At 34.2% G+C, this 23,308-nt stretch overlaps 1 protein-coding gene and 1 non-coding gene across 13 annotated transcripts in view; one reads left to right on the top strand and one right to left on the bottom strand.

The window, feature by feature from the left end:
* Nucleotides 1-23,308, top strand: part of LOC118269059 (broad-complex core protein isoforms 1/2/3/4/5) — a 122,297-nt gene that overhangs the window by 91,524 nt on the left and 7,465 nt on the right. For 8 of the 12 annotated variants that reach the window (XM_035583955.2, XM_035583954.2, XM_035583958.2 and 5 more), the window contains 6 exons: nucleotides 1,215-1,255; nucleotides 10,705-10,922; nucleotides 13,051-13,233; nucleotides 13,481-13,945; nucleotides 16,058-16,217; nucleotides 16,440-16,487. In XM_035583955.2, the coding sequence (XP_035439848.1) occupies nucleotides 10,737-10,922; nucleotides 13,051-13,233; nucleotides 13,481-13,945; nucleotides 16,058-16,217; nucleotides 16,440-16,487 (1,042 nt within the window). In that variant the 5' untranslated portion in view covers nucleotides 1,215-1,255; nucleotides 10,705-10,736. Of the gene's footprint in view, nucleotides 1-1,214; nucleotides 1,256-10,704; nucleotides 10,923-13,050; nucleotides 13,234-13,480; nucleotides 13,946-16,057; nucleotides 16,218-16,439; nucleotides 16,488-17,760; nucleotides 18,529-18,562; nucleotides 22,452-22,894; nucleotides 23,219-23,308 lie in introns of those variants that run through there. The other 4 variants (XR_007707114.1, XR_007707115.1, XM_050704317.1 and 1 more) reach the window with 3 other exon arrangements.
* On the bottom strand, nucleotides 11,627-11,710 carry Trnal-uaa (transfer RNA leucine (anticodon UAA)). Its single transcript has one exon. It is a non-coding gene; the product is annotated as a tRNA-Leu (tRNA).

The following is a 23,308-nucleotide window of genomic DNA, read 5'->3' as shown; positions in this document are numbered from 1 at the left end:
GTGTAGATAGAAATGATAGGTTTCAAGTTTCAGTTCCTAGGTCGCGCGGAATATATTATGGATAGAAAACATATTTAATTCAAAACATCATGTTTACAGACTTGAGGTCTATTTCTACCTAAAACCTTTGACGCAGCAGGGAATCCCCTAGGCTTACATAATTATTTAATTTAGAAAGATGACCGATTTCATAAGTTATTGCGTAAAATTACATAATAATATGTATTTTCAGTTCTAACCTCACATGTATGATTGACATGTAGTTTGTCATCGCACATTTAAAAAGTATTATTTCATTTAAATGTACTAAACATGAATTTACGTTAATTATTACCTTCAAAGCGGGTAATTATCTATTTGCACGTAATATGGTTATTATTGAATAACCACAATAATTAAAGGTACTCGTTTTTCCCTAAATGGGTAGGCACTTACGCAGGTATTTTGATTTTGAGAGTAAACCTGCTTATTCGTTTAAACACTTATAGGTACCTATGAATCTACTCTATAACATTATGATGAGGAAAAGGTTTACTGTTGGTTTCTACAGGATAGAAACCAAAACAAATTAATTGTTTTAAAAATTTACCATCATTGTAAAGCCGACATTTCTGGTAGTAAATGTAGACTTACGTTTTATCCCGATACTTATACAGATTGATAATAACTTCTTACTGCACGGTTTGTGTTGTGGTTGGGCAACTGGCTGCCGCGCAACGTGTAAGTTCGATTCCCACACGGAGCAAAACGTTGTGTGATCCACAAATTGTTGTTTCGGATCTGAGTGTCATATGTATATGAACTTGTATGTTTGTTTATGTTTTTTTACTTACATAGGAGAGAGTGCTAGTGTGGAGCAACTTTAAGAAAAGGAAAAAAATACCTACATATATAATTTTATCTATTTTAAGCGAAGCGAAGCGTGTGAAGCCACAGGCGGAATTACTAGTGTTGATTACTGAGTTATCATTTGGGTTTTTTGGCTATGAAATAGTTAGTATTCATATAATATTGTAATCTGTCAGTTAGTATAGGTACATACAGAAACGTTAACAATTATAAAAGTTTTGTTCAATAATTGTGCTCTTTAAACTAAACTACCTATTACCGACCTGTAATTTGATAATAATTAATAATAATAGACATGTATAAATGTTTATATGTACCTAACAGTATGTTTGTGCAAGTAACTAAGCAATATCCTATTGTTTCAGGTTTACACATACAAGCTAAAAGGACCTCTGTTATATTTAAGGTAAGTGACAATTTTGTATATACGTTAGTATTTACTGTCGCCTTATGTTAGAGTGGTCGGAAAAACAACTGCCGACCGCGACCTCTCTGGTTTTATTTTCTAACTAGCTGGCCCAGTAAACTTAATTTTCACCTTTTAAATCTTTCCTGGACTTCCACAAATAATTCAAGATCAAAATTTGCCAAATCGGTACATCCGTTCTCGAGATTTAGCAAGACCAACAAACGGAAATTGATTTTTATATAGATAGAAAAGATTAAGCAACACCTTCTGTCTCTTTCTATTACAAATAACAAACATTGAGAACTAATAAGTTAGAGTTTACAAAAGCAAAATTCACACTAACACTGATCGAACCAAATATATAACTTGTATTCAAAAACCCAGCCAATCATCTCATCGAAATCATTTATTATTCTTATCAAAAAACTTACCTACATCATACTATCAAGACATTTCACTATAATCACCACCCAAAAATATAAACAGTAGGTAGAAAATCCACCTTTAAATATCCCCAAAATATACCTACATAATATATACAGTGATTATGTACAAAAAAAATAAAATTTCAAATGTCAAATTGGTATTAATTCAGATGTTTGTTAATTAAGCCGATTTGAGATAAATGGGTCACACAGATAGCCTGTGGACTAAGCTAGATAGGATAAAAATTTAGACTTTTTGCTCCCAAGATATTGGTAAATGCTATCAACTGTTTGCAGTTCAGTTACAACGCATACGTTATCATGTTATTTTAATTGTAGATTGTGAATTTGTGTATGAAAGGTGCAGTTTTGTTAACTCTAATCTTAAGACCCGAATTGTTTATAAAAGTATAGTATCAGTACTATTTTTTCTATATGAAACCAGGCCTATTATGCACTCCTATAGTCTATTATGGGTTTATATGACACCAGGCCACGGAGCTGCAGACTATCTAGCGGATTACCGGGGTTTCGGCTCAAAGAGCAGTAGTAGGAACGGTGTGGTTTTCAGTCAGTAAGAGTCTGGCACTTCCTTTTACCCTAATTTTCTTACAGCCAGAAGTCATTAGACTATTTTTCTCCCACACAAAAATAAAATAATAAGGTTGATTATGAAGATGCAAACTCAAATTGCCGAACGTACTCGTTTGTTTGATTTTGACAAATGCGCAATGATGAAATCAATTTAATACAACTTGCAACTATCGTAATAGCAGACTAAAATCCATGATCGACAGAATTCAATATAAAAGACTATGTTAAATACTTATGTTTTACTTAGGCTACTTACTATACTGCAATACTTCGTAAATATCACTGTATTTTCATGAATTATTATTATTAACTAAAGTCTTGACGTAAATAACTCTAATTTGGAAATTAATCCCCGGCTTTAACCCTAATCCTTTTAATACTATTGACAAAAAGATTTATTTTTTTAATCCAACTCTATCTAATCCGAAACAATTTTGCCCTCGTTATATAAGCTTAAATACATCGAATGATGATGTTTTTCATTACACTACTAGGTATATTTTTGGGACAAGCCACCACACATAGCAACTCTTCTTGTAAGCCAACAAACAACCAAAAAGGCATCAAAACAGACAAAAAATAATAATAATACAGTTATATATGAGAGAGATGTCGTAATGAGCACCTCTGCCTACCCCTTCGGGGATAAAAGGCGTGACGTTGCTTTATATATGAGACAGCACAAATGACTTCCCCCAATCAATCGAAATTATCATAAATATATAGATATATTTTCCAAAACTCAAAACGGAATCGAAGTCTGTTCTCAACTTACACAGCTGTGTATAACTGGCACACAAATATTGAAACAAGCCAATGCTCTATTAGATTCGCATCAACATATAATGTATGAACCTTGAGAAACGCAGAAAATATATTGTTTGGCTTAGTAGAGACTGCACATGAAGATATACTAAACTGTTCACTTCGATTAATTGAGTTTAGCTCTTTGTCGTTATGTAATAAGGTCTAAACTGAAATAGAGCAAAGGATAGCTTGATGTACTAGTGTATATACCGTATACATGTCTTATATCAAGTATGTATATATTTGATAATTAAGTGACATATATTCAATTCTGAATTCTGTAAAACTACTTGTTTATTCTGAAAAAGGTTAATTAGAGTATTCATATGACCAAACTAACTTCATGTGTAATTCTAGACCATAATCGACAACTATTAAAAATTGCATTTGCCCGTTCCCTTCAGCCGTTTCGACGTAATTGAGTAACAAATATACACACAAACTTTCACATTTATAGTATTAGTAAGATAGTAGTAGTAAATATGAACGCAAAACTAAATTAATATGACCTATGTGAGGATGAAAATGTTTCTGTATACTATCACAAGTTCATAAATGAATTAAAACTAAAATAAACATGTCTAATGCAACCATGCGTTTTATCACGATTGGTGGGTGGTAGAGGGCAAATGACAGACGTTTATAAAATGGCGACCTTTATGGGTAAGACCCAGTACTAACCAGGGTCAGTCCTGTTTGTTAGCAATCTGGATTATAGTACAGTCTATATCTGCTAAATATAAATATAGATATATTATGCATGTATATATATAAAAGAAAGTCATGTTAGTTAGGTATACTATTAATAGGTAACTTAAGAACGGCTAAATCAATTAGGATGAAAATTGGTGGGAGGCTTCGAACCAGGAGGCAAACATAGGATACTATTTATCAAATTTCCCGAATATACTACGAGAATGTAAAAACTCCAGTTTTTACATTCCTTTCATTCGTACAAAGTCGCGGGCAGAAGCTAGTTCAATCTATTATATTGCAACAGTTGCAATATGCAATGTACAATATAAGGAATTTTAAATACTCCCCTTAACATTGTAAGATTTATGACGAATTCAAATAATGTGGTAGCATTTATGCACACAAAAATATATAACTTAAATATTTATACAAAAAGCTGCTGAAATGGATCATGTTATTATTTTACAACACTAGTACCTAACGGTTGGAGCCTAAACTAAGTGATAAGATATCGCAGTGCCTAGGTCTCCGATAAAACGCTAAATTTGCTAAAAAAAATACATTGATAACAAGTTCGACTATCAGGCAATGCGACGCTGTACACAATTTTTGTCTAATTCACTTAATATAATAATAATGTTTGATTGCTTTATACATTTTGCTAATTATTTTATTACAACGCGAGGATTCCAAGAAAAAATATGAGTAAACAATTTCTGTACTTGTTACTACTGTTGACTTCTTAAACAGTATGATACTATATTTACAACAACATATTAAAGTATCGTTTTGTAACAACTAACATTTTTCACCAACTTAAAAATCTCACCGATCTCTTCGACATACTTTATCAAATCCAGTGCAGCCGTTTAGGCGTAACCAACTCCCATATTCATTCACTACTACACGTTATCTTAAAACCAACATTCTACTAGTACATGAGACTACCAATCACATCCTTCTATGATAATTTTTAACCGATATTCTTGAAACCGTTTTCAATTTATCACAGGACCCTTAGCGCTTTATGTAAATAAATAAAGGCCTATATAATGGACCCTAAGTGAGCCATTCACACCATTACAGAATGAACACAAAGTGCCCAATGGTTTAAGATTACTACCACATAACTAATTCTTTGGAAAGAACTCCAAGTGACGTGAATTTGGGGGTAGGGTCCAAGTTGTAAACTTTTTGAGGACTTGGAATGATACGACGATAAACAATAGAACGTGTTAGAAGGATTTTTGACATGATATGAAACTGATCGATTGTCTTAGTTCTATATTTTTATGTATCTGTGGTTTGGGGTTTGAAATCGTTTACAAAAACTCTATCAAAGACTAAAATACAACTAAAATCGTACAACAATAAAATAAGTTGATTAGATTTTAAAGGATAGTCAATTCTAGATTTATTATATCAGAACGTTTGATAAAAACGTTTTCCTAGGAAATCAATTGCAAATTACAAAATCTAGAAAAATGAATGAGTTTTGATACGGTATCTTCTAATCGATGATAATCGTTTGACCGCGCCGTTTTCTATGCGCGTAACAATTACAACAATTAATCGACAGGAAATGTTACATTTTAATGTAATTGTACAATATATATTTTCATTCTAAAACAAGATAAAGAAAACATAATTGCAATTTTTTATTCATGTCAAACGTCAGCTATAGGTTAAATGAATTCTAATTTTCCAAAAACAATATTATTGTAATTGATCGAGAGTAATTAGTATTTGAAAGATAAGTCGAGGAAAACCTGGGCGCTGGCGCAGCGAGGATAACCTGTTATCTTACTACGACCAAATAAATTGCGACAAAATAATAAATAATTATATTAATAAGTTACAAAATAACAAATAACGAGACCTTATAAACTGCAATATAATCTTTCTAGAACATATTTTATTTGTTACCTTAAAAAGAATTAAGTTTGAATAATTAATAACTTTGTAATCACGGCAATTTACTAATACTAAAATAGACTGTTTCCTTCACAATCACAGTCAAAGATCTTTCAAGTTGCAACAAACAACAATATGTAGATCATAGAAACAGTTATTACCTACCGCAACATTCTAAGAGTATCCGCGCTATCTTATAACTTGGGCCACACAACAAAACGGCTGTCTCAATACCATCGTTTTGTCTCATTTAGAATCTCCCATTTATCATTGTGACATATTCAAAATAGATCATTTTTTGTTTAATGTTTCTTTTTCACACTTTGTTACATTATATACAGACCTATAATAAAACGACTCAAGGATTCTATTGGCTTAAAGATTATACTTAAAATCTAAAGCTAAAGTAACTGTTTCTCATTCGGCTGAGCTAGGCTAGTTGGTCTCGCGTAAAACATATGAAATAATTGATCACTACATAGTATAAAACAAAGTCGTTTTCTCTGTCCCTATGTCCCTTTGTATGCTTAAATCATTAAAACTACGCAACGGATTTTGATGCGGTTTTATATAGTGAGTGGAAGGTTTATATGTATAATGCATGGGGTCGCTAGTTTGCGATAAAATGACGCCTTATTATAATAGCAAGATGATGAACTTACGAACACGATTATTGCCCAATGAGAAGTAGTTTCTAACTATCATGACAATGATGTATAAAGTATGTACGATTAATATAAGCAAATAATACAAAACGGAATTGCAACATAACAAGTTTGGAATCCATTTTCCTCAACGAATTACTATAAGTTTTTAATTTTAATTTATACCAATCATTTATATACTAAGTATTTTTCTACAAGTAAATAGATATTATAGGAAAATTATAGCAAGGTAAATTTATTATGTTATTAATTTGTATTAATGTGAGTCTGGCTACTTTATATCAGGAGCAGCCTTGAGCGAGCTTCGTGAACAATTCTCATACATTTTTCCGTATGGGGATAGGCTTTTGTTTTGAAATAGATAGAGACGAGTTTATTAATTATATGCTATATTAATATAATATTACCTTGCTAACATTTTGTACTATACACATTAACACCTTACTAAGGTTGCTTGATATGTTCGAGTATGCCCGACGAGTTTCAAGTCACAAATGGGGCTCATACCTGTGCTCATACTATGATATTTATCTATCATATTTTACTAAGATTAATAAAATTGTAGAAGATATCCAAGTAAAGATTATCAAAGTATATTAAAAAAAATTAAATAAAGGTCATAAACACCTATAACTGAAACTCAAATTAGATATTTATGCACCATATATTAGGGTCAATTTTCAGTAACTTAGCATATACAATCTAGCCACTAGCCGGTAAATGTCAATACCCTTGTTTTCCTTCGAAGTGCATGCCAACAGGTAACTCGATTACCTATCATTGTCAGCTAATATGCAACCGTCTTTCTTTCTTATTGTCTAACTTTTGTTTTCAAACTTACGTGTCATGCAAACTTAATTTTGCTATCGTGAAAATCTGAAATGAACCTTATATGTGGGCAGTTAAGAGTGATCGGGATGTTATGTGTGTGTCGGTTAAATTGGTTCTCTTGAATGTAAGAAATGTGCTAGTGAGAAATAGAGGGCAGTGAAAGGTGAAGCAGGGGGATTCTTCATGAGAATATTTGTGAAAGACATTTTAATCAAAAAAATATTTCAGGTTTATTCGAAAACAGAACTGAATGAGACTAAGTTATGTACAAATAAGGTATATTTTCCTTTAACGCAAACGCTTTCCATAACAAATCTAATTACAGAAATTAAATAATAATATTTAATTGATATTCTGTAATAAATAATTAGAATTTGACAAAAACAATCGATCGAAGTAAAACATGACGTCACGATATAGTTATGCTATGACGTAGGAACAGAAAGCGACCATAGATTAAAGTAATATATTATTATGCTAATCCTGATTCGATATATTAATTTGATAAAAGTAAACCTATGAATAAGGTCATCTTCGTATTGTTTGACTAACTTTATCATTCCCTCTAATTAAAATAATATTGAGATCAAATCATTAGATATATTCCGATATTTATTAGATATTAAGAAACTTAGATGGTCTTGGTATAGGTACCTATATTTCTTTTTTGGCTGATGTTTTATCATGTCTTATATCCATGACATGAATATTGGACAATGGTCTGAAAAAATTCTTGAGTGCAACGCAAATCCGCTACTAAAAACTTTGAAATTTTATCGGATAAATAGTTGTTATCGTCATGCATACGCCCCGTGCAGGCAAGCGTTAAGATAATGCAACTAATACCGCCCTAATCATAGTTTTTCTAAGTCGTTATCATTGATAAGAAATATTTAATACTATATCGAAACACTAGATAGTGTATGCAAGATAATGCAGTGTTTTATATAACTCTTTCTATGTTGGCGGGAAGGGGGCAGCCATTTTATTCGGCCATCTTGATTTTTTTTTGGCGGGCTTTATGCTGATTATAGATTATATAAAACTCTTCTTTATTATTTGGTTACACATGTGACTTTAAGAAACTGTAGGCATAAATGCCTATGTGTTTTTTCTGACCACAATTTCTTCTTGTGCCAAATTTCAACCTGATCCTTTCAACCGTTTTGATGTGATTTAGTAACAAACATGAACACACTATCTCACAAACTTTCGTATTTATAATATTAGCAATATTTTAAAATTGGTCATTAACATAGGAACAATGCCTTTTTTATACATCGACCATATGAAAATATAAGAAAAATATAGAAGAGATAGGTACTAAGTATTTAAAGTTAGTCTTTACCTTTTTATTTAGAAACCTGTGATCAAAGGACGCCTAGCGCAGCTTGTAGGAAATAAAAAAAGTGGAGTTTTATTCTGCCTCAGTGCATCGGCGGGAAAGTTTATGGTATGAATAGTTTCCTAACATAGGTAGTGCCTCTTTAGAGTTCATTATCCCATGGCAAGTAACCTTTTAGAATAATAACTAATGCTACTGTGGAAAATACTGTAGCTATATGAAATTATTAGGAAACGAGTAAACAAAACATATTGTTTCGTCAACTTTAGGGTACGCCATACAAACAAGATTAATAAATAATACTCCGGTACAGCTTTTCACAAAAATTAAGGCTACAACAGTTGTGTTTAGGAAACTGTGTATTTTCGCCGAACAAAGAGGCAATAGAACAACCGACGAGAACCTTGCTCCCGTTCCCAATTCATGGAAAAACGAAATAATATGAAACCATATAAATATTAGTTCTCAATTTTTTTTTGTCTCAACAAAACTGAGAAGTTGAAAACTTGCGGCAAAGTAGGGAAGCCTAAATAATTATACTTAAAAAAAATAAAACAAAAATTAAAACAACATCCAAACATGAAACTTTTGTTTGAAAGGTAAAAGAAAACCGAACAATAGACTATAGAGGAATCGAAACCTTTTTTGTTATTCAACCTTTTCAAATGATGTTCTTTCTTTTTTTTTCGAAACAACTCTTTGAATTTGGAACACAATACTTGAAGAAAAATTAATATGTAGGTAATGTAAAATGCTACGCTTGATGTATACAGAAATTATTTTTCATTATGCGTTGGCGACTATTTTAATAAGCAGTCTCTAAAGAAAGGTCACTAAATGCCTCATTCAGCGGTTTCAGATTAGTTACTGATCTTAAATGTAAATCTTAGTTTGTACGCTGTTCTATACCGAACTAGCCAAAAAAAAAATCAAGTATAACAGATTATACCCATGAAAATTCAACCATAAATTAGTTGATGGAAAATCAATATGAAAACCAACGTTTTAGGTAGACACTTTACACATTTCTACATAAGATACAATTTTCAAACCACAACAACAAAGTAACTGGACCTCATAACTCACATTTATCTCCACAATAGGGTAATTGCAATTATTTAAAAAATATAGGGCAGTCATATAAAGCAACATCACTGCCTGACACTTAGGTACACGAGAAAAAAGTATTTATCACATATGACCTATTTTTTGTAATCTCCACTCCGTTATTTATATATTTTCTTGTTATGTATATCTATTTTAATTGGCTGTCTGGCTAGTACATAGATTTGTTTGTGTCTGTATATAATATATGGTCAAATAAAAAGTTAATATATAAAAATAAGTATGTAGAAATTATATAAACTGAAATTATACATATAAACTGAAAATTCTGGTCTCATTAAGGAATTTGATATATTATGAACGGATCAAAAATGGGACATCTTTTTTCGAAATTCTCTAATCTCATTTCTATATTTTTAACCATCCTTTCTATATTTTTCACATCTCTACATGTAAACAAATATTATGCAGTAATCAATTAACATACAAAACTTAACTTTGTGCCACTAACTGGTGGAATTTATTACACCCACTAAACTCTCTAGTTAAAACGTTAAATAACTAGCATTGGTCTAATTGAGATAAATGCTTTGGCAATTTATTCCTCTGAAACTAACTACGAACGTTTCGTACTGAAAAAAAAACGTGGAAATTACAGTTCCATGCGTTTCAACACTTACAGGCTTTAACTGTATCAATAATAAAGATCCTAAAATTAAAAATACAAAATATAAAACTCCTACTAGAAATAATATACTAATATTATAAACGCAAAAGTTTATGAGTATTGAAGTTTGTTACTCTGTCACAAAAAAAAAAAAGATGAAGGAATGGACCGCGATGGAATTGGGAATAGGGATAGATTATAATCTGGAATAACAGATAGACTACTTTATATCCCACGGGAAAACAGGCAAAGCAGCTGGCATAAACTATTATTGCATATTTTGAATAAAATACCCTGTACCATGAAATTAATAATAATTAATCATATTTCCTGTAAAACTAACAACATTACAACACCCTTCAACCAAAAACAAACAAACCCTTATAAATAAACAAATCCCTTCTTACAAAAAAATTAAAACACTCCTAACCTTCCAGATCACATCACACATGAATCCATAGTCGTCAAAATGGTGGACACACAGCATTTCTGCCTGCGCTGGAACAACTACCAGAGCAGCATCACAAGCGCCTTCGAGAACCTTCGCGATGACGAGGACTTCGTGGACGTCACCCTCGCCTGTGATGGCAAGAGTCTGAAGGCGCATCGAGTGGTCCTGTCAGCCTGCAGCCCTTATTTCAGGGAGCTATTAAAGGTGAGATTTATATTTTATCCTCTATGTACTTAAAAATGGCATCAAGGTATGACTTTCATCCGGAGTTGTGGACTGCCTAGCGGGTTACCGGGGTTAAAAAAAAGTGTGTCGATGAGGATCGAGACATATTCAATTTGTACCTGAGATATATTCAATTAGTACTGTATCTTAGTACTACCGCTAACATTTAACTGAAAAAATTGGTTCCCATTTATAAAATAATTCAGATTTTTTATGCGAAATTCCGTCAATGACTACTAAAAAAGTTAAATTATGATTGCCTCAAGATTTAGTTAGCTAAAATTTTATTAAATCACATAATACGATTCAGCTACCAATAAGCAATTGTTATAAAGACGTATCCAGCCAAACGAATTTAATTTAATGCATCGAGTAAGATTACATTCCTGAAACAGCTCTTATGACGTCATTGCAAGTTGCGCGCACCGGCCGCTAGGTGGCGCGCAATGTATTATTATTTCTTTTAGGTAATAAAAATGTATCGATAGTGAGAAAAAAATAATAAATAGTTTATTTGGTATTTTTACTCTACAGAAAAAAATGGTAATAAAAAATATGTAAAAACAAGCAAGAAAATATGTTTTTGTTGATTATTTACATATATTATGAAAAAAATATGTCAAATAATAAAAAATATGTATTAAATAATTAAAACATCACCAAAAAAGGAAAAAAGAAAGGTTTGTCAGGTGTGGGGTTCGAACCCACGCTCCCTCTCGGGAACCAGAGCTTAAATCTGGCGCCTTAGACCACTCGGCCAACCTGACTTGACAGTAGAGGTCGAAATTACCGACCGCTATCTAAGGTTAACTTAAGTAGTCTTGATGCGTGTATAATGAATATGAAAAATGTTCAACAAATAATAACTGTGATGTGATTGATTCGATACTGATTATTCAAATAAAAAAAGTAATATTACGCTACAAATCCCAATGTTTATAGTCGATAAAATTAAAATACTCGAAACATGATAAGAAATTAAATATTTGAAAACCTAAGTAACATAACAAGTTTTAGATTTTAATTTTGTTTTATTACAATTACGAGAATTATATTACAAGTACGTTTACATATAACTAATCGACATACAGAATTAATTCCAAGATACAATACAACGACACGAATATGAAACGTAACATTACGACTTTACAAGACCAAATGAGGTAGACAGAGTAACTAATTAAGTTTACAATTACAACTTATACACTTAAAATATAATCTAGAAATAAAAAAAATACATATTATAACGTCAATGTGACCTCTAATTGTTTAAAAATAAAACAAAATTATTATCTACATACATTAATACAATAATCTAGAGCTATTTACATATTATTGTAATAGGTATGTATGTTTGTATATCCACGCACACTTTCAAACGAGCGTTCTATATTTTATTCTTTTTAATCTGTTCCCGCGTATAATCCAAACGGCCAGTGTTACCACACCCAATAAATAGCAGAGTGGGTTAAAACAGTCGGCACAGTTCCGCCACTGAATATTTTATATCCATTCCATAGTAATTGAGTTTTTTGTTTATTTATCTGATAGCTGTATGATATTTTAAACGAAGTTATTTTAGGATTTTTGATGATGGAATAATTTTGCTATTCTGTTTGGCAGACATTGTTCTATGTTGTACGCGTGTATTTATCTAATCATTTTACATTCTAATAATAAATATTTCAATTACAATCAATTTCAATTACATTCTAATTACAAATTTTGAAATTGGAAGAGACTAAAGAGGTTTTATATTTTTAAATAGGTAAAATGAGGTGAATAAAAACAATTTTTTTATTAGGATTATTAGTTTAGATTATTTTAATAAAGCATTTTTGGTTTTAATATTGAATTAATAAAAAAAAATGAAATGGTGTAAACAGTTTTAAATTACGTGCAAACAACAAAATGGTGTTCCTATTCACCCCTGATTTCTTTCTATTCACCCCGTTTTACAAGTATTTAGGACTTTAAAGATTGCATATTATTTCAAACTTGTGCTTACATAAATTCTTAATTATGTGATTAACAAAGTTCAACCAAATTTGTAACCATTTTAAGACCCAATTTCTCAATCATACTCAAATTCTCCCTCGTCCAACAGTCGACGCCATGCAAGCACCCCGTGATAGTCCTGCAAGACGTGGCGTTCACGGACCTGCACGCGCTGGTGGAGTTCATCTACCACGGCGAGGTGAACGTGCACCAGAGGAGCCTCTCCTCCTTCCTCAAGACAGCCGAGGTGCTGCGCGTCTCCGGCCTCACGCACAATGAGAATGCACAGGGGGTAAGTAATTTGTTTAAGTGAAAGAGAGTTAGGTGAATTGGGTATTGACTGATTTTTAGTAGTAGGGAAATATAGATACCTACTGAAGCAACTGTCAGTCTGCATACTGAATCAATTATAAGTAAAGTAACTTGTCTAAGTTGTGATGAAATGTAACTACTTTCCTAAGTTAAAGACCTATATGAGTGTCTAGGGAATCATTATTGAGTATTATAAGCTCAGTTCCTAACTGGCGCTCTCCCCGCAGCCCCTGATGCAGCCAGCACGCGCCCCATCCACGACGTCGCCGCACACGCCGCCGCACTCCGCACACAGCACGCACATCAGCCACACGCCCTCCTACGACCGCCTGGAGGAGGCCCTGCTGCAGCCGACCAGCTCCAGCGTGCAGCAGCTCATGCGCCGCACGCCGCTGCCCCCGCGCCGGCTCAGCCGCTCCGCCGACAACAGCCCTGACGTCATCAAGCGTCCCCGCCACGACAATAATAACGAACAGCCCCAGATCCACGACTTCTCTACAAAGAACAACACCCACGCCCGCGCCCACAACGAGACGGGCAACAACGGGAACGGCATCTCCAACAGCAGCTCCTCACCGTCTCCGCGGCTCATGGAGGATGTGAAGAACGAGCCCATCGACATGATCTGCCCATCCAACCCGGACATCGATCGGAGCACGGACGACACGCCGCCGCATCACCACAGACCACTTGTGAGTTGGTAAAAGTCAACCATTTTGTTATTCATAGGTGTCATGGAGTGATGGAGAATATAAGGAATCGGTTCCCGACACACATTATAGTCTGTATCTAGGTTCAACATTGTAATGAAGTACATTTGTGTTACTAGGTGAGATCAATCGTCAATGATATCAAGTTAGATGAACCGCTATAATAAATATTCTAGACTATAACAAAAATCAATGACAAGTTTCCCAAGGGTACGAGTATTGCAAATACTTATAATACGTCTTCATGTCCAATTGTTTAACAAATGTCCAAGTAATTGAAAACCAAAACTTTCATTCTTAATGTCGCTAAAAGACCAGTCCAAAATATAATATGAAATATTTAAAACAATTTTAGATACAACTGCGAAATATGGATATAAATTTCTCACAACATTATTATAACAATCAAAACCAGATGTTCAAGTAAATTGGAACACAGGGAAATCTTAGTTTCTCATGAAAATACTGAAGAAAAAAGACAATAGTATGAAAATTCAGATCACTATATAGAAACACGGGGATCCACGTAATTTCATTCTGGACAAGTAAAATCTCGAAAGATTAAACATAATATTTCAATTACAAGTGCATCAAAACCTTGCACAATTTCGGGTACCATTCGTTTAATTGAACGAAAACAGCAACTCGTGCAAAATTCTTCAATGCCTGAGTAATACAATAAAAGACATACTTGTAAAAACAACACATAAGCGTTATTATCGTGTTACGTATATAGGACTTGCTTAACACATTCTATGAATGTTTATTCACAGAATCGATCGATTACTAAACCAATAATTGAGTTCAAACAATATCTTTCCACTGGACAGTTTTAACTATCATCATATTACGAGTTAAACATTCCTTCAGTACAGATCTAGAGTACCTAATAAGCGAAGTATTGACAATTATTTTGGCATTCAAACATTTTAAAGTATAGATTGTTAATTACCTAGTTAAGACTTGCAATCAAGCATTTATTTACTAGTTCGTTTTTGTGACTTGTCAGTCAACAATAAACTAAGATATTATTACTTCAGATTTCAGGATGAATAAGTTTCATATTTACTTAAGTTATCTAATTCAGAAACCAATATTTACAAATCCTATACAAACTGACTTCAAAATCTACAAGACACAGACACTGCCATCGTTCACTACACCAAGGAGTAACCTTGTAGTCTCCATGGCAATACCATAAACAATTGTCTCGTCTAAGTGCAGACAGTACGCGGTATTAGTGCTAGACACTAGAATTTGTACCCGGAACTCGACGGTGTCAAGTGCACAGTGTCGGGTATTCGCGACAGGCGATAACATTGTCTCGTGGCCTAATGACACACAGAATTAGGGACCTTGGCTTCCAATCCGTCTGGAACCTTCGATCCACATATTTTTGGACATTCCACAAATGGTTCTCGGTTCTTGGAAAATTATCGAGTGTCCAACATTTACACGAAAAAGCGATTCTTAAATTAACTTCTTCCTACGAAAAGTCATGTAAAGCAAAAATAAATGAATCGAAACAACTAAAAATATCAGCAATTACTTCAAATTCCACCCACTTAAAGAAACTTCGAGCGAATACATATTAAACTCAAGAAAAAAACACGCAATTCCAAAGAAAACAAACCTTTTAAAATAAAAATGTTCACAAAAATAAGATCTCATTTGCACAGAAGGGCCTATATTTTTATTAGGACGAAACTTTAGTTATTTGGAAGTTAAATTGGTGTAGCTTCTAATAGTTGACGACTCCTGCAGACTTCTGTTAATAACGTCTTCTTGTAATACCGCTTTGGGAAAACGATTTTCATTTTTCATTTTGTTATAGTCGAGTATATTTCAAATGTTATTACTGGCTCATCCGAGAAAGTAAATAATGTTGTTTCGAACACAGAACTGCGTAGAACCGTCAGCTTCCTGTAAGGTTTCGGATTCGGTTTCTACTAAGAAATGAACAAATAAAAAGCCTACAAATACGTCAGGACTATTTATACAATTGGATATCGCGTTACATGCTAAACAACATGTGGGCAATGATTAAAGATATGGACGGGAGTTTAATTAATGCCTACTCGTGTCGTTCCTCAGGGAGGAGGTCCGCCGTCTCGCGGCAGCTCTGCTGATGCCGAGGAGTGCACGCCGCCCCCACACCCGCCGCCGTTCATACAGCCACCAGACACGAAGCTCTTCAACCCGGCCAACACATACAACTTTACTATGGAGGCTCTCTCGCATCCATCTTTGACTGGTAAGGGAAATTTCTTACTTAACCTTAAATTTTAAGACTACAAAATCCAAAGTATGAAAATAATAAATATCCAATAAAATCCGCTTTCCAGAACATTGCTTTACAATAAGTGAAATTGAGAAAATTTGCTTAAATGTCGACTCAATTGTTAAGTTTAATATTATGTTTAAGTATATTTTTGTGAAAGAAAGAGATAGCATATGAACTATGTGGTGTTTCCAGGTCTCCAAAGTCCACTGGCTCCGGACGGCATCGCAAGCACTTCTCAAGGTGAGTGCCAGCTTGTCTAGCAACGAATTATTTTATTGCATTACTACATATATTGAGACAAACGATATTTTAATGCACTGTCTGTCGTATGCCACCATCACCGCTTCCTCTCTGCTCTGTCATATTAGGTTTATATATCATTATTAGGTTTTATTATAATTTTTGTTTACAAATGTATGAGGCAATTATCACGTGACATATAATTTATATATACTATATCTTATTATATGTATATTATTATTATATTACTATATACTATTAACCTTGTATATGTCTTCATTTTGTGCTCTGTGTTTCTGTATTTAAATTAATTAATGTTAGCTTTTTGTGTTCTGGTTCGATGGAGACGCGCATAGGTACAATATGTTGAACATTTCACTTGAATGGATGTAACTCTCTGCACGAGTGGGACGGAATATGTTTATCATTGAACCAAAACGCAATGTGGCGTGCATGTAACTGTTACTGTAACATAGTGTAATGTAACTTTACGAAGATATGCTAGCTTGTTTTATAGATGTTAAACAAATTGTGTGCTAGGAAAACCCCTCACTCCCATGTCTCCGACTTAGGTTTTTGTTGTTACTTTTTGTTTCTATATTTTTATTTTCAAATTCTCATTATTTACCGGCCATCCGACGGGAACAAACGGACTGTTATCGAACGCAATCGTACCACACGAATTGGCTGTAAACATTACATTCAGAATATTTAAAAGAAAAAACGTACTCGGGAATAAGAAGAAAACCACAAAATTAAGTTTCGAGAAATCCAATCATAAGTTCGGTATAAAGTTGAGCGAGTTCAGTAAAAGTTGGGTTTACTTATTGTTCCGCGCATAGTGGATCTCATGAATCATTTCTAAATACACTATCGGGTTACACTCGATCACATTGTCTTGGGAAACGGAAAATATAATAACAGGGAGATCGAACAATGGAATTTTAGTAATGGTAACTTGGTGTCGGTATATTATAAAATACGCTCAAATTATTTCATTGAAGAATAAAAACGCTTTTGTTCGGGAAATTTGAAACAAACGTTGCGCGCGTCTGTTATGAAAACCGACGATAGTCGATCACACAATCATTGCTGAGCTTAACTAGCGAGGAGTAGGCGAGAGTACAATGTATGCGTTACTAATACCGCTTCGCAATACCCGAGGCGGGTCGCTGTCATCGTAGCGGGGGGTGGCGGTGCTTACACAGAGGCTACGACACGAGAGTGCATTAAACGCGGACACCGACGGGGCTAACTGCTTGTGTTGTACCAGGTGGCGCCCGCACCCCCCAAGAAGATTACCGCTGTGAGCCATGTAACAAGAGCTTGTCGTCGTTGACGCGGCTCAAACGCCACATCCAAAACGTGCACATGAGACCGTCCCGGGAGCCGGTGTGTAACATTTGCCGGCGGGTTTACTCGAGTCTGAACAGCCTCCGCAACCACAAGTCCATCTACCACCGCAAGCAGCAGCAGCCGGCGGCGGCCGCGCCCGGCCCCTTCTACTCCGTCAACTGACGCTCGACCCGCCGGCCCCGGCGCGCCCCCCTCACGTTGCCATTCGAAGAAACCGAGCTGCCATCCTAACCACCTAAACGCCATACTCTTGCCCCTAGACTTCGTTAAGTTTATACAAAATTGTAACGCGATATGTTCCTAACATTTGTATATAGCATAGTAATGCATGCGCATCGCAAACTTTATCTTATATCTATGTATAATTTATTATTTCTCACTAAACGTATCGTATGACGCTCGTGCCAGCGCAGCGCGCCGCCCGGCCGCCGCTGCGCTGGCACGCCCTCTCTGGAACCAATTGGGACATCTGATCGGTACACGCATAACCACCAACCGTTTTGTAAAAAGCGCATTAGTCAAATTCGTGAAACACGTTCAATTGCCTCTGCTAGGTTCAAAATTGCCACCGAAACAATAATGGTGCAGTATTTGTGCCAATTGGTTCCGTCACGTGGGACCCGTTGGATGCGAGCGGTCGCAGTGGTGTGGGATACGACGGGCCGCGCCGGCTCGTGTCTTGACTAATGCGCTCATGTTGGTTGTTATGTGTGGCGCAGTTGGCCCTCTGGGCGCGGGGCACCGCTGCGAGGTGTGCGGCAAGCTGCTGTCCACGCGGCTCACGCTCAAGCGGCACACCGAGCAGCAGCACCTGCAGCCGCTGCACTCGGCGCGCTGCTCCCTCTGCCACAAGGTGTTCCGAACGCTCAACTCGCTCAACAACCATAAGAGCATCTACCACCGCCGGCAGCGCGGCGTGCCCCAGCAGACGCAGCCGCAGAACCTGACCACCAGCCCCGACACTAAGATCAATCCACAGCATCACAACATTGACTTCTACAAGTTCAAAGACCAGTTCAATGTCTAATTCTAAACATTCAATCTCTTTTATCGAAATCATTTTATCCTCTATTTGGAAATGGAAGTAACTATTTTATTATATTTTCATATGATTATCCTTTATTCCGTACTAGTTGACGGGACTTGATATACTTTTGTTTCTCAGATTTGTTTTCCTTTATAAAATATTTATTTGTACTTTGAACTTGTACGTAGGGGTTGACATTGACTAACATCACAATATTTAACGGCTTTCTGACATTCCACAAGTTACAAGGGAGGGCGACTGAGATCGAATTTCAAATGTTTTTTTTTTTTTGTTTAGAAATGTTTTCGATCGATTGCGCCTGGAGAGTGCAATACTGCGGTATAAAATGATTCCTGAATTTTACACTATGTTAAATGTGCGACAATAAGGCGAAGAGAAAAAAATAATATTTTGAGAAAAGATGAAAAATCTTGGTGCTGTAAATTTATATATTAGGCTTAAATTTATATAAAAGAAACGGTGTTCGTGTAAGTAACAGAAGAGGCATATTGTTTTCAAATTGTGTTCATTATTTTTGGCAATTTATTTATTCTGTAATTTATCTGTATGATCTCAATCTTAGATATTTATACGAGATTACTAAACGAAAATATGTAAAAAGTATAAAAGCTATATACACAGATATATAATTGGCTTATGAGGCTTTCAAATTATTATTTTTATTTTAGGAGTTTTAATTTTTCATTTAAGACTGAATTCAGGATTTTTAATAGCACCAATAGAATGAGACGAAGGATTGTTTTTGCAGAAACATATACAGTATACAATACATATATTTACCCGCAGATAGCACCACCACAGATATACCGGACTATACTACAGACACAAACCAGGACTACATAATTACATAATATACTACATATATACCACAGACCCACAGACCCACAGACCCACAGACCGACACAGACAAACAGAACTACTAGCTTTCTTTACAGTCGACAGGTTAAGTTATATTTTATCAATATATTTATTTATCTCATTTGTCGACTTTTATACATAAGTTGCTGCCTTTTTATCATTATTTTATTATAACTGACAATCAGCCATCAGTCAAGAAATTGCATTTTACAAGTGAATCGCAAGGTGCCATCTTAAATGAATATGGCTATTTTATTTTTTAGTTTAGTTACATTTTTTTTTAGTTTTTCAAACTTTAGTTTTTAACGCAATCTTGTGTTCGTTTCAATTTATTATTATTTCGTTGAGCCTTTTTATTAGGATAGTTTTTTTTTTCAAATAATATTTTTTCGCTTATTACCGACCTACTTTTTACTCGTATTTTTTGTACATTAAACACTCACAGTTTGTTTTTTGTTTTGTACAATTGTAATTACACATTATTATTATTATTATATTATACATAAAATAATAGGTAATAGTATATAAAACAAATTTTTAATAACTCTCAGTGTTAAATGTTCCTAAATTTCAACAGTGTGAACTTTCAACTACTAAATGTTCCGTATTCGATGTTATTTAGTGACGGAATTTGCTTGCCATAAATAATTTTAGTGTATACGAGTTCCTATTGAGTGACGAAACTTCAACGCGTTAGGACTGTGAGACAAGTAACAAGACGAGAACATATTGACATGGTACGTATTATACCCTACATTTATAACGAGATTGTTTTTGATGGAAAAATACCAGAACAAAAGTTTATCTCCGATCTTCAAGAAAAATAAAAAACTAATAAAGATCGGCCAAGTTATCTTTTCGCGTTAAAGTTAAATCATTCAATAGACAAATTAATGTGCGTCTTACTTTGTGAAAATATTCTAGTTCATGAAACATCACTTATTCAGACTATATAAAGTCGATAAATATCACTATTGTTAAAACTTTCATTTTATAGCAATAAGGAACTTTGATTGTAAATGTTAACATAATTTATTATAAAACGATATACACCCTAAGTAATATTAGTGCCTGCTTCATATTATTGTGTTCTTATTGACAAAAAAAGACATATTTTGCGTATTTTTTCGTAACTTTGAAAGCATTGTTAGGTAGTGTTCAACACACTTTTTACCTAGGAAAGAGATGCTTTACCTAAATAACTAAGAGGCTTCCTAAAATGCTATATGTTATCAAATTCTGTTGTTATTGCTAGATACATAAATGCTTAGCCATTATTCGTTTAGTTAATTAGTAAGCTTATTGTAATAGTTTGGCCAATTGGAAGACTAGAGATTTGGTGCTAAAGGAACGATGTTCGTGCTAGAAAACATAAGGAATCGCAAGGGATCTAAATTATTTCAACATTTCGCAACATTCCGATACGAAGGGAAATGATAAAAAATGTTAAGTTTTTATTTGCGTAACATTGCAAACTTTGAAACGTAGGATTGTTGTTTTTTGATTAGTAATTTAGTCATAGTTTTTCTTGTTAATTTGGGTTTGGGAAATTAAGTTAGTTGATTAAATAGGATTAAGGTTTATCTGAATTCATATAGTTAATAGAAATACATGTTTAATTTACGATTACAGGGATGTGCTGCAAAGGCAGTACGGTATTTCAGCTATTTTGAGTATAGCTATGAAAAAAATTTAAGAATTTATTTAGTAAAAAAATCTTGTCTCTGGTTGGGAAAAATTTTGCCAAAATAATAAGCGCTATAGACTGATTAGAGTAAGTACGCGTTTGACTTGTACACTATTAGGCGTATTTTATAGATAAAAAATGTACATTATTTACTAAATTAATTGATAATTTTATAAAAAAATGGAGAATGGCATCGCGCAGAAGGCGGTCAAAGCGTGATTAATTTTGGTATTATAAACTCGAAATTGATTTGTGATTCAAATGATCTTTTGGTTCGAAATTTTTAGGTGTTAAGTTATTTTGGGATCTCGAGAGACTGAAAGTCTCGGGTTTGCAAGGGTAAGAATTACACCGTGTTCTAAGGAGCAGAACACATCCCTGTCGAAACTATATTAGTTAGGATCTTAGCAAGATTAAGACTGTTTCTGTGACCTGTTTAAGTTTTTATCTTTCTAACGAGTTAAGGTTTTTTTTTTCAAAGCGTCACGTGCGCGTGCGCTAACTTTATCCAATGTGTTCTTATACTTCTTGTTGGCATTTTTACTTATTTTATAAGGAATCTAAATTAATTTATTGGTTGTTGTATTGAAAATTTTATATATTTTTTTCTTAAATTATTGTTCTACTATCCACGAATCTAGATTTACTATTTTTGTTAATGATTGGCATCTGTGTAATGCAGTCCATTAGATTGTTTAATGTTATTCGACATTGTGCCAAAACTTCGGTGTTTTTATGTTTTGTCTTCCATTTTGAGGCGATATTAGTCTTGTACGTAGCGTGGAACGCCAAAAATATACAAATTATTTTAATGGGCTGCACTTAGTTGTATCTGTAATATTAAATGATTTCGCAACACTATATTATATATTCATAAATAGTTCTTTTCCTTCCTTACTTTTTAAATTAAAATAATTGAAGTAACTACTCATAAAATGTAATCGTTAAACCGAACTTCATAAATCCTAATATTGATGATAATGGCGTTTTTAATAAAAACAAATATACAAAACTATTGCCAGTTTTATTAGAACACCTGCGGCTACCCGAGCGTACTGTTCTCGTTTTATTTTGTCAGTTACCAGCTTTTTTGTAGAGACAACTAGATGATTTCCATAGTGCACTGTTTTATTTCTTTTTATTAATTTCGAAACACGCTTAGCATATCTAGTTTTCCCGCCTAAATATTTATTTTCCCGCCTCAATCGCATGCTGACTGTTAACACCCTTCATGAGCCACTGTAGCTTCGCCATCATTTCAATTTTTATTTTTCTATTTTTATTTATCATTTTATTTTAGTCACACTCTTTTTTGTTTTTATTTTTTTCTTGACCAAAAGAAAAAGAGAAAATGTAATGAATAATGAGATGATCCCTGGAATAGGTTTTATTTTTGTTAATTTATACCGCGTTCGGGGAGCAACCCCATATTTTTTTGTTTTTTCGATCTGTTTACAGGTAAAAAGTTATTCTCGTGCTCGCTATGCGGGAAGGTTCTGTGTTCAAAGGCGTCGTTGAAGCGGCATATCGCTGACAAACACGCAGAACGGCAGGAGGAATACAGATGCACGATATGTGAGAGGGTATACTGTTCGCGCAACTCCCTGATGACCCACATATACACCTACCACAAGTCGAGGACAGGGGAGACAGATCAAATACGATTTTTTTAGTGACTACTCGGACGGAGTTGGCGCGGCGTGCGGCAGTATTCATCTAGCAAAGAGAATCTACACGAGCCCAATCTACCCGAACCCGCCGTACATAGCAACACCCACAAAGGTTAGACATTGTTTATAGAACCAGAACAATTAGAGAGCAGACGATCTAACTCATTAACAATGGATTCCTATACTAGACTAAGCTAGGTTA

Source organism: Spodoptera frugiperda, chromosome 2 (assembly GCF_023101765.2).
Source record: "Spodoptera frugiperda isolate SF20-4 chromosome 2, AGI-APGP_CSIRO_Sfru_2.0, whole genome shotgun sequence".
NCBI classification, from domain to species: domain Eukaryota; kingdom Metazoa; phylum Arthropoda; class Insecta; order Lepidoptera; family Noctuidae; genus Spodoptera; species Spodoptera frugiperda.
Note: the sequence above shows the minus strand (reverse complement) of the source record. Positions and strands in the feature narration are given on the sequence as shown.